The sequence below is a fragment of the Aulonocara stuartgranti genome, assembly GCF_965226115.1.
Source record: "Aulonocara stuartgranti genome assembly, chromosome: 2".
In the NCBI taxonomy this organism is placed as follows: Eukaryota; Metazoa; Chordata; class Actinopteri; order Cichliformes; family Cichlidae; genus Aulonocara; species Aulonocara stuartgranti.
Window position 1 is genome coordinate 22,991,977 of NC_138940.1, and position 13,919 is coordinate 23,005,895.

A 13,919-nucleotide genomic window follows, 5' to 3' on the forward strand; every position below is an offset into this window, starting at 1 on the left:
TTAGTAAAATAAATACTTTTGAAAACTGGTCAAAAAGTGAGCCATAATGATCTGGATTGATTGACTTGATTGATTTTGGTCCGTGTACCCAAACACTGTGAGGCACACGAGGGGAGAGTCCATAGAATGAGCACAAGACCTGTAAGTGCTTATTGTTCTATTATTTATTCTATTATAGTTATATTTATAATTATGATTCATTTGTGGCCCACATTAAGTGTAGGTTGAAGTCCTTTCTGAAGAAATTTAAATACATTTTCTGTCCTTTGGTACATTTTACACGCATCAATTTGCAACGTTTGTAAAGTTCAACACATAAATTAGGGGATAACCAGCTTATACTGAAATATAATACAGCGAAGCTCCCAGTGATTCTGTGGTGCTTTCAAATAATTATTTTCATTGTTTATCATACTGTGTTATCTTTGCTGAGTCTTTCGCACTGTCCTTTTTTCTGTTTGCTAACTTCCTCTTCTTACATTACTCTATGAGTGCAGGCTGTATTATAGAGCATCCTGACTGGGTATGCCGTTGGGATGCAAGATGTTACTGTGCGGAGTTTTGGCGTGCTCTCTCTCAGTCTTCACTCCGAAGATTAAGAAGCTTTAGACCTGCAAAGGTTTGTGGTGTCATGCCCTGGCCCTAACCATGCAACATCAACTTTTGAAAAGACATGGCTGCACAACTTTGCACGTGCCTTCAGGGTTGCCCTTTTTGAATGAAGGAGAAAAAATGTCACAATAACAGCCTGCATCTCAAAGGCATACTGTGTCAGGGTACTCTAAAACAGCCTGCTCCTCTATACTAATGTTTCTTTCAATGTAAGAAGGGGAGGGTTAGGATTCTCTACAACACAGTCTGAAGGGGAAAAATATATGTTCTCCCTTCTAAATAAGAGGCCATGTTAACGCTGTAGCCTACACAACTGGAGCATGTGTTGATATGAAATGAGAAAAGGAGGTTAGAATACAGCCCGCACCCAGGAATGAGTAAATGTAAGGGCAAACACTACATACTATTACATATTAATACTAATATTTATAATCTAATGTGTGCCTATCCCTTTTAAAATACTAAGAAGGTGCTCTTTACTTACATTTTTATGGGATATTTGTTTCTGTTTCCCTTTGAACCTCCAGTTCTTTGCTTTTTTAAAAATCATAAATCACTGTGCAAAATATGGCACACGCTATAGTGTGCAGTCTGCCTGTACAAAGCATCCTGCGGCAGGACTGCGAGAATATTTTGCAGGTGGAGATGCAGTAGAAGCAGCTGGATCGCGCAGACCTCCGCCTCCACTGTCAAGCAATGATTAAACACAAAGGTAGGACGGAGAGAGAGGGACAGAAGAGCGAACAAACAAACAAGAACACAGAGAGCAGGATGAGTGTGTGAGGAAGGAGCTGAATCACATCACTCACTCCATCTGAACAAAAAAATAAAACAGACCAGAGAGGTACAACTGACCTCACAGTCTTCTGTAGACTGGACCTATATTTGTAGTCGGCGCGCGCGCACGAGTCCGTCTGAACTTGCTGAACCCATTTTCTGCGCGCGCTGAAAAATGTGCCAGGCTTGCAGCATCCCGCGGACGTCATGGCAACCTGTGGGGAAGCAGGCGAGCGCGGACTCGTAGTGAATGTGTGCTTGAGCTCGTGCACAGGTGTGCGTGAGCCGTCTGATGTGTTGTTGTAGTCTGTACTAGTAGTCGAGCAGGACGATCAGAGGGGAGAGCGGTGCAAGCAGCACCACCACCACCACCAGCAGCGGAGGAGGAGGAGGAGGCAGGGCGGGAGGCTGGTTTAGGATGTTGCGTCTGAGCTGTCGATTAGGCTGATCAGAGCCGGAGCTACGATGCAGTGACAGTCTACGGGAAGACACGCACACACACGCAGCGGGGGAGAAGAGGGGAGAGCACCACGCGAATGCGCACGGGAAATGATCCGCTCCTAGACTATGGCACCGTCGGGCTCGCGTAGTATCAAGCGAGGCTGTCAGAGAGTTTTGTACTGGATCCCGGTCCTGTTCATCGCTCTGATAGTGGCGTGGTCATACTACGCGTATGTTTTGCAGCTTTGCATAGGTAAGAATGAGCTGTCTCGGTAGTAAGGGGGGATGATGTGTGTGTGTAAGAGAGAGAGAGAGTGTGTGTGAGGAAAGGGGAAATGCCCCTAACTGGTGTGTGTGTGTGGATTTTTTGAGATTGGGTGGAAACACATTTCCCTTTCAGCAGTTTGTGAATCAGGCTTGTTATTTATTTATTTTATTTTGGCATTCACAAGAATGTCTTTATTGTTCACGCAGTGTGTGTGTGTGTGTGTGTGTGTGTGTGTGTGTGTGTGTGTGTGTGTGTGTGTGTGTGTGTGTGGACAGTCACATGACAACAACACTTCAGCCAGTTGTCAGCATATTGTTGCAGGCAAGTGAGAAATGTGTATTTTCACAGTGCAACTGGAGGACTGTGCAGCCTGCTTTTATTATGAAGTATGTAGCACAGGGTGTGAGATTGGGATTGGACCATCTGTCTCAGATTATCTGATTCTAACGCCTCTATCAGCACTATCTTAAAGTCTTACTGTAATAGCTTCAGGTTCAGTTTGCAGTAGCTTCATCGTGTGACAAACACTGCAGGCATTATCCTATAGCAATAAAAGTCTCTTATGGCTTTAGTCAGGCATCCTTCCTTCACTTCCCCTCCTGCAGCTGATTATTGGGTGGCGCGGTTACAGACGGCGAGCCTCCTCGGTGAGCAGTGAGCACAAAGTTGACCTGGATAGTGAGTAATGGTTTCTAGGATGTCTCAGTGGAGTCTCGGCAGCCTACTCTTGTGCTCCATTTGGCACATTGTCAGACCACAAGGAAAGAAAATCTGCTCTGTCACAAAAAAGGGGGAAAAAAAGAAGGGGGGGGGGGGGGCACAATAATGGAGAACATCTAATGAGACCAAACAGAAGCAGTTTGATGTTCTGGCTGATTGATCCTTTATCTGATCTTCTCCAAATTTAGACAGACACCAGAGCTTAGAGTGTGCAGGAGTCATAGTGTCATGACACAGCAGCTAGATCCTGTCCCACGATGAACCTCTTCTAGAATTACAGGTCACCACGTGTCTGCCGCCACCCACAAGACTTCTTTCATTACTTCAGGGGAATAGAAAAATAGCCTTTTCTTTATAAAACTGCACTGTTTTGCTGAACAACGGGGAAACAACAGCGATGCTCTCGGGTCACATGGAATGGGCTGATGAAAACAGCAGCAGCAGGCCAGGAAAGTGGCCGCTCGGGGCCAGCGTGCTCTCCGCAGCCATACACAGAGTCAGTTGTGTGAAAGCATCATCAGCTGATACAGCTCGCTCATCAGCTCATGTTAATCCCATTGTCTGGCTTACATAATTCACCCCCAAGCTATCTGAGGTTGACCCACTTTCCTGCAACCCCCCCCCCCCCCTCACCCACAACATCAGCCTTTTGAACAATCGATCGCCTTTTAAAGATTGTTAAAGAACTGAAGTCAGATGCTGTTTAGCTTCTTGTCCATTTTTGGAGACACTTTTTGTCAGGAATGCAAACACGATTAGGGAGCGCTGATCCATGTACATGTCCTTAATCAAACACACACACCGTCAGACTCTGGGGTTTTTATGCTGGCATGGCAACATGCACACAGTTTTTGACTGTGTGCCACGATTCAACTCCTTGGCTCACCTATTCTGAGTGTCTGTGTGTGTGTGCACGCTGCGTTACTGCCTGATTGCCAAAGATAGATGATTCCGTATGCTTAACTAATCATTGCTTTGAGGTAAATGTAAAAAACACCAACAGGAAATTTCCCAACAGGTCTTAACCTCTGCCTTTCTAATGTTTTAGTCCAGCGCTGAAGGTGTGTGTGTGTCCGTGTGCAGGTTTTTTTGGGATGCTCATCCAGGTGCTCCTGTCAGCCTCCAGCTTCACCCGGTCCCTTCAGTGGGAATTCACACACTCAGACACAGACACACTCGCTGTGCAGGATGCTCCTTTGTTTTTCACTACCTGTACTCAATGCTCATCTATGGAGGAACAATGAGTCAAACTGTTTGACAGGGAGCGTGTTGCATATTGATTTTGTGACTGGTGTGAGACCCGACGTTGGGACGGAGGCTCTACAGAGTCACCGTTTCTCCGTTTTGCTGATTTCAATTCAGGCGCTGACTGATGGCCGAGCATGTTGACAGTCACAATGAGAACCACCCCACACGTGGGTCATCCCCAAGTTAAGGAAGAAATGCATATGTGAAAAATCTGTTTCTGGTAGTCTGACTGTGCCTTTTCACTGTTTCCCTTTCCATTCTTCAGAGTCCATTGAAGACACAGGAGAAAAGGGTAAGTGCTTTATAATGGCGTTTATCATCCTGAGCTCCATGAGGCAGCTGTTCTCTGTTAGGTGTTGAGCTGAGTGGCCTTTTAGTCTTTGCAAAGGTAAGCCCTCCAGCTGGAAATGTGCCATTGGGTTTTGTCATTAAACTGTATGTTTAAAGGTTTTTATTTAGTGTGCATTTATGGAGGTAAGTTCAAAGACACCAAATGAAGACAGGAGTGGTTTGTTTTCAGCAGTCTTTTTAAGGAGGGAAGTTGGATGGAGTTAAATATTCAGACTCTCCAGAGGATAAATCCTGATAACTAGTAGCATTTAATGTCACCGACAGGTTAGATTCCACCTATTTTTTAAAAAAGAAACATGGCTAAATAATGTTAAAATGCATGGAAATATAAATTAATTGCTTTGTCAGAAGACCTATTAAGCTGTTACGCTGTAAACTTCATTGTCATAGTTGGAAAATTCCAGTTACATGAAACTGATCTCAGTTCAGTTCAATTTTAATTATATTGCGTCTTTGTCTCTCTTCGGCCGCTCCCTTTAGGGGTCTCCATAGCAGATCATCTGCCTCCATCTCACCCCGCCTCCAGCGTCCTCCTCTGTCACACCAGCCCTCTGCATGTCCTCCTTCTCTACATCCTTCTCTGAGGTCTTCCTGTTTTCCTCCTGCCTGGCAGCTCCATCTTCAACCTCCTTTTTCCTGTTCTGCACACGTTCAAACCATCTCAGCCTTGCCTCTTTAGCTTTAATCTCCAACCTGAGCTGTTTTTGTCCATTCTGGTCACTCCCAATGAAAACCTTTGCATCCTCAACTCTGACACCTCCAAGTCCGCCTCCTGTCTTATAGTTTATTACAATTTATAACCTCACTACCATCTTGTAAACCCTCCCTTTGTTTCTTGATGCTATCCTTCTGTCACAAACCCCCTGATGCTCATCTCCACCTGCTCCACCCTGCCCACACTCTCTTCTTCACCTCTCTTATGCATTGTCTGTTGCTTTGGATGACACCAGGCATTTAAGCTCATCCACCTTCACTACCTCCTTGCATCTCCACTGTTATACCTCCACTATTCACGCAGATGCATTCTGTCTTGCTTCTACTATAGATTTTCATTCTTCTTCTCTCCAGAGCATACCTCCACCTCCAGACTCTCTTTCACATGCTTCCTACCAAGTTTCATGAAATTCAGCTCAGTTGTTTTTGCTGACAAACAGCAATGGCACACTTCCACCCTGGCGCTCGCTTTAGCAGAGGAAATAATCAAAGAGACTCTCTGTAAATGGATTCTGTGCCTGCAATAAAATTTCCATCAGCACACACTTAAGGCATCTTAAAAGTAATTAAGCTGCATACTGAAGCCATGATTGGCTCAATGCTGAGTTTATACAACTTGTTCATTGAGCCCGATTTCTCCTTCACTTTGATTTACACCGTCCCAGTGTTTGGCACAACAACAAATAATAATTACCGCAGGCTGATTTTTAATACTCTACCGATTTTCCAATGAAAAAGGCGAAACTGAATCACCAACATCGTTCTTGTTCAATGGAGTGTACGCGCACCGCTGAAAATTGACGCTGGTGTTCTTCTTTCTTGTTTTTGCTTGCAGTCGTATACTTGCTGGTGTACCATGTCGTTTTCATCATGTTTGTGTGGGCGTACTGGCAAACCATCTTCACCAAGCCCATGAACCCCCTGAAGGAGGTGAGTGTGTCCGACCGTGACGCAGCGTGCATGTCGCAGTGTGAAGGGAAGCTGTAGTTTAGCGCTTCCCCGTGTGATTGAATGCTGCATTTAGACTAATAATACTCTCCAGTGGAAGTGCCTGGATCTGCACTCTTAATGGCTCTGATCCTGGCCACAGCACTTAAGCCCCGCGGGGTGAACGCATGCATACATCTTAAGAGAAAAGCCACGGTTGCAATTTCCACAGAGGCGAACCGCAGACACGCAGGCAGCAATCATTGGAATAAAAGTCCAGACTTACATGTGCTGTGCTGTTTGTTATGGTTATTTGTTTCCAGTGTTCGGTTATAAATTGTCCCGGTGGCTGCGAGGGCTGGAGAAAGCCCCCCACCCCACCCCAAAAAAAACACCAAAAGAAAACCCAGAAACAAATGGAAGAAAGTGCCCTGCTAAGTTGGCTTTCACAGTAGTAGAAATTCCCGCATTACTGATTCTCACACAGCATGGGGCTTGTCTGGCAGAATAATTCAATCGGTTTTAACAAATGCAAAGGGGCGGTGAACAGCAGTGATGGGAGATTGGTCTGCTGATAAATCACAGGTGTTGTTTGCCTTTCCCTCCGTGCTCTGCCCTCCATAGTTTCACCTGTCCCACTCTGACAAGGAGCTGCTGGAGCGTGAAGATCGGGGAGAGTCTCAGCAGGAAATCCTGAGGAGGATAGCCAAGGATCTGCCCATCTACACCCGCACCAACTCCGGAGGTACAGTAACGGCACGCGGTGCCGCTGAGGCAGAACAGCTGGAATAGTCTAGACTGACGCGCAGCTCTCAGAGCTCATTTCAGCGCCTGTCACCTTGTTAGTCTGTGGTCAGGAGTTAGGAGAGGCTGCTGGTACTGCTGCTGACGGCTGTGTGATTGAATTGGCTGTGTCTCCTCAGCAATCCGTTTCTGTGACCGCTGCCAGCTGCTGAAGCCTGATCGATGTCACCACTGTTCAGTCTGTGATAAGTACGGCTCCTCGCTCATGCACCTTTAGAGAACAGACCGCACTATTCGCCGCACGCAGGTGCACAGAGAGTTACTCACAGTTTCACTGACGTCTCACCCTGCTGTGTTACAGATGCATCCTGAAGATGGATCACCACTGCCCCTGGTATGGAGTGACTGTCTTTTATTTAACACACAGTATTGGATTATTGACACTGCATTAGTGCACCGCTGTACTCACGTGCACTTATGCTCTTTAGCGATATAAATTCCCTTTCAGTAAAGCCCCACAGCAATAGAGTTTCACTGCAATCCATCATACTGAGATTGCACCACATTGCCAGAGCATTCAAGATAACTAGCAAACAGGCCTCGTTTAGACCACACAGCCCAGCCCACTCTGCCCTTAACAGTTTCATAATGGAAGTGTTGCATATCAGGCTAGTGGAAAAAAATATAGACTAATTTTTTGGTGGAATTTTCATTTCTGCTTCCAATAATTTCATCATCACCTCTGAGCAAATTTCGATTCGGTGTTCCAGCTTTCATTTTTATCTAAGTCAGTAAAGCCTTCTGGAAAAACAGAAAAAGTTTCCCACCCCTGACGTAGATGCACAAACAGCTTGATTTGATACTCTAAGCTACCAGCTGGTTCTGGCAGCAGAGGGAGACAAGACAAATCCGATCCTAGTGTGTCTAATTTTTGGTAAACACGATCAGCTTGTTGGCTCTCTTGTGAATAATGCACCATATCTGGTGTTCAGGGGAAAAACAGGAGAATCAGTAGGAACTGTGTATATAGTTTATACTGGGACATGAAGCAATAAAATCTGAGATTTCTAGTTATTTATTTAATTAGCTGGTTTTATTTGGGAGTGAAACCACACACACCTGTGCTGGCCTCTGATTGGTTAAAAGGACTAATTGCTGGTTGATGATTTTTCCAGCTAAAAAATACAAACAAATTCACAAACACCTGATAGAAACACTACATTTCTGTCACTTTGCTGCCTGGCAGACTGTATCTTCCCCTTTTGTTGACTGAGCTATGCGTTTTTATTATAAAAACCCCTTTAAAAAGCTGAAATAATAGACACAAATGTAACAGCTGCTTTCTGTCGGTTTAGTTTCATTAGCTAACATTAAAAAAGGTCCCTCCCCCTAGCCCATCCCTGCTGCTCTGCACAGCGATGTAAAGGGTGTCCGAATTGTCTCAGGAATATTGAAGTGTGCATACAATCGTTTCCATCAGCAGCCTGCGTCCTTTCATCCATTCGTTATTTTGCAGGGTGAACAACTGTGTGGGATTCGCCAACTACAAGTTTTTCATGCTGTTTTTGTTGTACTCGCTACTCTACTGCCTTTTTATAACTGCTACGGATCTTCAGTACTTCATCAAGTTTTGGACTGTAAGTACGAAGCGATCATGGTGTAATATGTCCGTGCGTGAATGTGTTGTTGTTGTTGTTGTTGTTGCTGTTGTTGTTTTTAAACAACTTGTTTAATCACAGATGAATATTTATGTTTTACCCTTTTTCACAAGGCTGGAGGTAGAGCACATTTCCGCCTAAAAGAATACCTGGTATGAACCAACCAGCTACTAAATTAGAGACTGCTTCCCTTAAAACAGCTAGTTGAAGTCTCTCCAGTTAGAGAAAACCCGCTGATGAGATTTAGTTTATTCTTGTGTCAGCTTTGTGCCGGTGTAGCTCTGTTAAAGTGTGTGTGTGTGTTTTTCCCTTCTCAGAACGGCCTCCCAGACACTCAGGCAAAGTTCCACATCCTCTTCCTCTTCTTCTCGGCCTCCATGTTTTCCGTGAGCCTGGCTTCGCTTTTCATCTATCACTGCTGGCTCGTCTGCAAGAACAGATCCACTCTCGGTAGGTAGCGTCCTCCGCGCCCGCATGCGTGCGTCTGTGTGTTTTGAGTTTTGACGCAGTGTTTGCAAAGCCTCAGCTGGACACCAGCGCTCTGTTTTCTAGGAATCTGCCTCCTCTGTTTGCACAGCATCATCTTTGCACTAATGATGAAGGATGCTGTATGCCTTTTTCCCCCCTTTCTCCATCTGTCACCATTCTCATCAGCACACTGCCTTGATGAGCCTCTTTGGGCTGCTGTCAGACAGAGGAGTTTCCCATTATGCGTGCACAGTGGCACACTTTGTCCCTGTGCGTGGAGGAGAGTGGATTATCCAGAGGAGTATGTTACAGTGTAATGCAAAGACACAAGGCTGGGAGCAGTAAGCAGCTTAGTAAGAGACACTGATACGGTGTTCAGAGGGAGAAGTCACACCTGGCGAAACAGCCTGAGATCTAGTTTTTCCTGCACAACAAAGACACTTTGATTCAGAGTTGTTTTCTCGATGCCACAGTTCAGCCTGAGCGGGTCCCGCGATGATCCGCTGTTTGATCGAGCTCCAGTTTAAAATTAGCAGATTGTGCAGAGGCTGAGGAGGGAGTGCTGTGTTTCTAATTCTTCTTCTTCTTCTCCTCATCTGCTGTTACAGAGGCAGTGCGTTCTCCTGTGTTTCGTCACGGCACAGATAAGAACGGCTTCAGTCTGGGCTTCAGCAAGAACTTCCGCCAGGTGTTTGGCGATGAAGTCAAATACTGGCCAATCCCTGTCTTCTCCAGGTGAGCTCATCAAAAGCAGCTTGAAAACCACTTCTCAAATACCAGACAAAGCATTTGAACCAGTCATAAATGATTAACACCAGCCTACAGAGGGTTATTTTACAGTTTATAAACCCCGATGACCACTAAAATTTCAGTCTAGCCTGAAGAGCAATCAGGTCAGAGACTCGAGGAGCTGCTTCAGGATACAATAATGTGATCAGTAGAATTATAATCATCCCACACCTGCTGAGAGGCTAATATGTGACTGAAAAATGTCCAAGCATGATATCAGAGCATTCTTTTATGTTTTTTTTCCCCCTGGTATCTTAAGTAAAGTCATACAAACAGCCTATTCAGAATGTTATATTATTAGATCAAAACCAGCTCTGAATAATGCCGGCATAAACATTTACACTTACAGTCATGTGGGGAATTCACATTTATCTTCTTCATAATCATGTCCTTCAGGCAATGTTGTAAAAAAAAGAAGCAGTTTAGGGAATTATTTTAGCATATTTAAACACAACGTTGTCAAAGCAGCCGTGAATGAATGAAGTCAGCAGTGAGCTCAGGGATTGCTGAGCATCGCCACTTAGTTTGAAACAAAATGGTTCAAAAGAGACAGAAAGTCCCAGAAGAGACAGCAGCAGAGCATTAGATCTCAGGAAACAGCAACATCACCGCTGTGAGTTGATGCTGATGCTCCAGTTTTGCAGCTTAAATATTATTTTGTGACTATACAGCAATTTGGCAGTGACAGCTATATGAACTGCAAAGTAACAAGAATCTGACCTGCGATAAAAATGGAACATGGACTTCCTGGATGTCACGTTACAATTAACTACACGCCAAGCTATGCTGTTATTTAAATGTAAATATCTGATGTTTTAAAGAGAAAAGCTGTAACCGTGCTTATTTGTGCTGTAAAGTTGGATTTTTTTAACACTGTAGTCGATGGGGTTTGACGGAATGTTGGTGGCGGGCTCAAGTGGCCACTAGAGGAACTGCAGCTTTTAGCATTTCACAGCGGTTGGTATGAATAGCAGTTTTTGGTGGCTAGTGTTACCTAACAACACTGCATTGCATAACTAACTTTGCAGAGTCGTTTTCCTGCCTTGATTATCCATACATGCTTTAATGTTTAGCTTTTTTTAATCCTATAATTTCAAGGGACTCATATTCAGTAAAAACATACACAGGTTTGCTTTAACAGAATCTGCTTAAACTTAAATATGCATCCATAACATAGAACACTTACAATCTGCAGTAATTGGATCATGACAACTGTGCTTCTTCTTGTCTGGTGGCCTTACAGTTTAGGCGATGGCTGTTCGTTCCCAACCTGCCTGGTGAATCTGGATCCGGAGCAGCCCTCCTCACCAACTGGCTCCAACCCAGCCAACAAGAGGTGAGTAAAAAATAACACCATCCAATTAATATGTGAACTCGAGTACTTTACAGAAACAGAGTCTGCACAGCTGCATATTAGCCTATAGGGGTTTTATCAATTGTGCAGATTTAATTATGCAAGAAAATAGATCACCTGTTAGCAGCTCCATTATCAGTGATGGGTCTCCAGGTTTAGATTACAGGAACATTTTGCATTGATTTTCACCCCCGGTTCTGTTTGTGTAATCTTAGTGCAGCAGAGGGCCGTCAGTTCCCCTCCAAACCACTCAGAGAAAGCCAGAGTCGTCTGCTCACCAGCACCCCCTCCTGGTCAGAGAATGAAACTGCAACGGACAAGGACAGAAAGGGTAAGATGATGCTCCTTCTGTAGGGTTCTCCGCAGCTGCTTGATGATAAAACAGCAGCACTGTACCAAGGTCTTGAGCCACTCATTTTCAGAGGAATGGTTTTTTTTTAGTAGCTATTGATCAAAGGCTGAGGTATGCCAAATCACACGAACCAGACTGAAAATCAGGCCTCATGGGGTGATGAATGCAAATTTGAAAATTTTGGCTCAAAACATTGTTAGTATGTGCGAAGGAGGTCAGGAGTACGGTGGCCCTGAGAGGCCAAACACACTGCAACTTAAGAAAACACCAGCAATAAGAAACACGTTGCAAAGCACACAAAACAAAGGGGAAAAATGAAAACAGAAATAGGAAAAAACAGATTTCCAAAAGCAAGGGAAGTGTTTTTGGGGAGACAATAACTCGACGGACCAGTTACAGGAACCAAAATATGCTAAGAATTGCTCTGGGAGACACTTAAAAGAAGTGGAGGATCTATCGGTTTTATGAGGAAAGAAAAGATGAGAGGTAAGTGTGTTAGCCTAACTATTAGCCTAAAAATTCGTCATCAGTATTATATGAATCATCAGATTAACACACACCTAGCATATTTTGGTTCCTGCAACTGGTCCGTCGAGTTATTGTCTCCCCAAAAACACTTCCCTTGCTTTTGGAAATCTGTTTTTTCCTATTTGTTTTCGTTTTTTCTATTTCTTTTTTCCTATTTCCGTTGTGTTTTGTGTGCTTTTGCAGCGTTTTTCTTATTGCAGCGTTTTTCTTATTGCTGGTGTTTTCTTAAGTTGCAGTCTGTTTTTGTCCACTCAGGGCCACCGTACAGGAGAGACGGTTGTGTTGACAGCCATCAGTAAAACACGTTGGAGGCTCTGTAATGGTTTGGGCTGGATTCCCCTCGGTCGTGTTTGGGATGTTGTCATAATTTATGGAATTATTATTCTTTTTTGCATGGCAAAAATCCCAAACACGCAGTGCAGTGAAATATATGTGTGTGTGTGGAGCACCATCAGTCATGGATTGCTGCACCTATTTCCCATTTTCCAGTTAAAATGTTAAAAACTGAGTGCGAGCTCAGGAGTTTTGCACAGTACTGCACTCCAAGATGTTGAGTAATGTTCCACCTGTGTGTTTGATTCAGGTGCCAGTAACCCAGGGATGACCATAGAGAACGAGGCGTAACCACGTTTGACACTACAAACCAGAAAAGTATGTTTACGCTCACGCACACCTTACCTGCAGAATGAGATTCAGGATTATATTTTTAAAATTCACGTTTCCTTGTTTTGTCTCGCAGGTCTATGCTGCCCCCTCCTCTGTGTCCGTGCCTATCAGAACGTGACGTGGTGGTGACATCATATTTGTCGTTTTCCATTAGTGCACCATGCTTATGAGAGACTGACTTCGCTAACAAACCGGAGGAAAACATAATAATCGTCATTTACTTCTCTTATCGTTATTATCTGCTGCTGCCTGAAAGTTGGAACAAGTCGACCGTATTTGAAACTGCATTCCAATTATCCCGTTTTCTTTTTTCTATACAGACAAGCACAGAGCAGCAACAGAAGAGCGGACTTTTTGCACTTTGAACTATAAGTGAGCTGCTTTTGTACGTCCCAGTTCAAAAGTCTGCAAGTCTGTTCGTTTTCAGTCGTTCTCACAGCGTAGCGCTCGAGTAGATGCAGTTTGCCAAATGTTTGCTCTGAGTATAGATTAGTAGTGATGTTAATGTGCTATATAACTGACATTCCTTCAGACATTTTTCTTTTTCTGTTTCTTTTTTTGTCGTTTGAGGGGCTGGGGGCAGGTTTCTCCACCCGCTGTGTTGAGTATTGTGCAAGTTGATGAAATGATGCATGCTCTCATCTCAGGATGTCAACGCAAACACACCTTGTGAAGTGAACGTGTCCCCCGCCCACCACAGAAAAGAGTAGTTAGTAGTAATTAAATTCCAATAAGGGCTCTGCTAGATCTTTATAGCATATATGAGGATGTTGCCGTCACACCGAAAAGCTGGTGGTGCTCTGTGCGTATGACAGCGCCCCTCCCCCAGTCCCCCCTCCTGCCAAATATGTCCTACAGTCTGACGTCAAACTGCTGGCCAAAAAGCTTCCCGACTGTTCTGTCTATGAAGGGCCCGCCAGCAAAAACAAGCCTTTGTGCGATGCTGCTGCAGATTCTGTTGATTGTTTTAATATCTCACATGTTGTGGATGTACTGCAGAGCAAAAAAAAGAAAAGAAAAAAATCTGCTCCGGTCGCTTCGTGTGGTTCACTTTGACCTTCTGAGGCTGGAAACGATTAAAAGCGTCACTGAAAATTAAAGAATGTACGCTCTTCTCAAAACAAAAAGCTTCATAGTGACAGTCAGTGTTCGATCTCTATTTTTCTATTCTTCTGTGTATGACTTAAAGACTATATGGATGTGAGAGGCAATGTACTGTACAGTTGTGATGCCTTACAAGAATAAAATGAGCTCATCTTCGGTCTCACTCGATTCTTTAATGGAAGAACGCGAAGCCACTGA

The 13,919-nt window shown here is 44.2% G+C and overlaps 1 protein-coding gene across 2 annotated transcripts; it reads left to right on the forward strand.

Moving 5' to 3' along the window:
• The first annotated feature begins 1,602 nt into the window (after positions 1 to 1,602).
• zdhhc2 (zDHHC palmitoyltransferase 2) lies at positions 1,603 to 13,881 on the forward strand. Of its 2 annotated transcripts, XM_082508948.1 has the most exons (14): positions 1,603 to 2,083; positions 4,332 to 4,358; positions 5,967 to 6,061; positions 6,683 to 6,803; positions 6,982 to 7,051; positions 7,164 to 7,196; positions 8,319 to 8,439; positions 8,574 to 8,612; positions 8,778 to 8,910; positions 9,537 to 9,663; positions 10,961 to 11,053; positions 11,287 to 11,402; positions 12,535 to 12,602; positions 12,691 to 13,881. In XM_082508948.1, the coding sequence occupies exons 1-13, from the start codon at positions 1,957 to 1,959 to the stop codon at positions 12,573 to 12,575; spliced, it is 1,143 nt and encodes a 380-aa protein (XP_082365074.1). In that variant the 5' UTR covers positions 1,603 to 1,956; the 3' UTR covers positions 12,576 to 12,602; positions 12,691 to 13,881. The 2 variants fall into 2 exon arrangements, with proteins under 2 accessions (XP_082365074.1, XP_082365075.1); XM_082508949.1 differs by lacking the exon at positions 8,574 to 8,612 and having other exon boundaries at positions 1,604 to 2,083.
• The last annotated feature ends 38 nt before the right edge of the window (positions 13,882 to 13,919 follow it).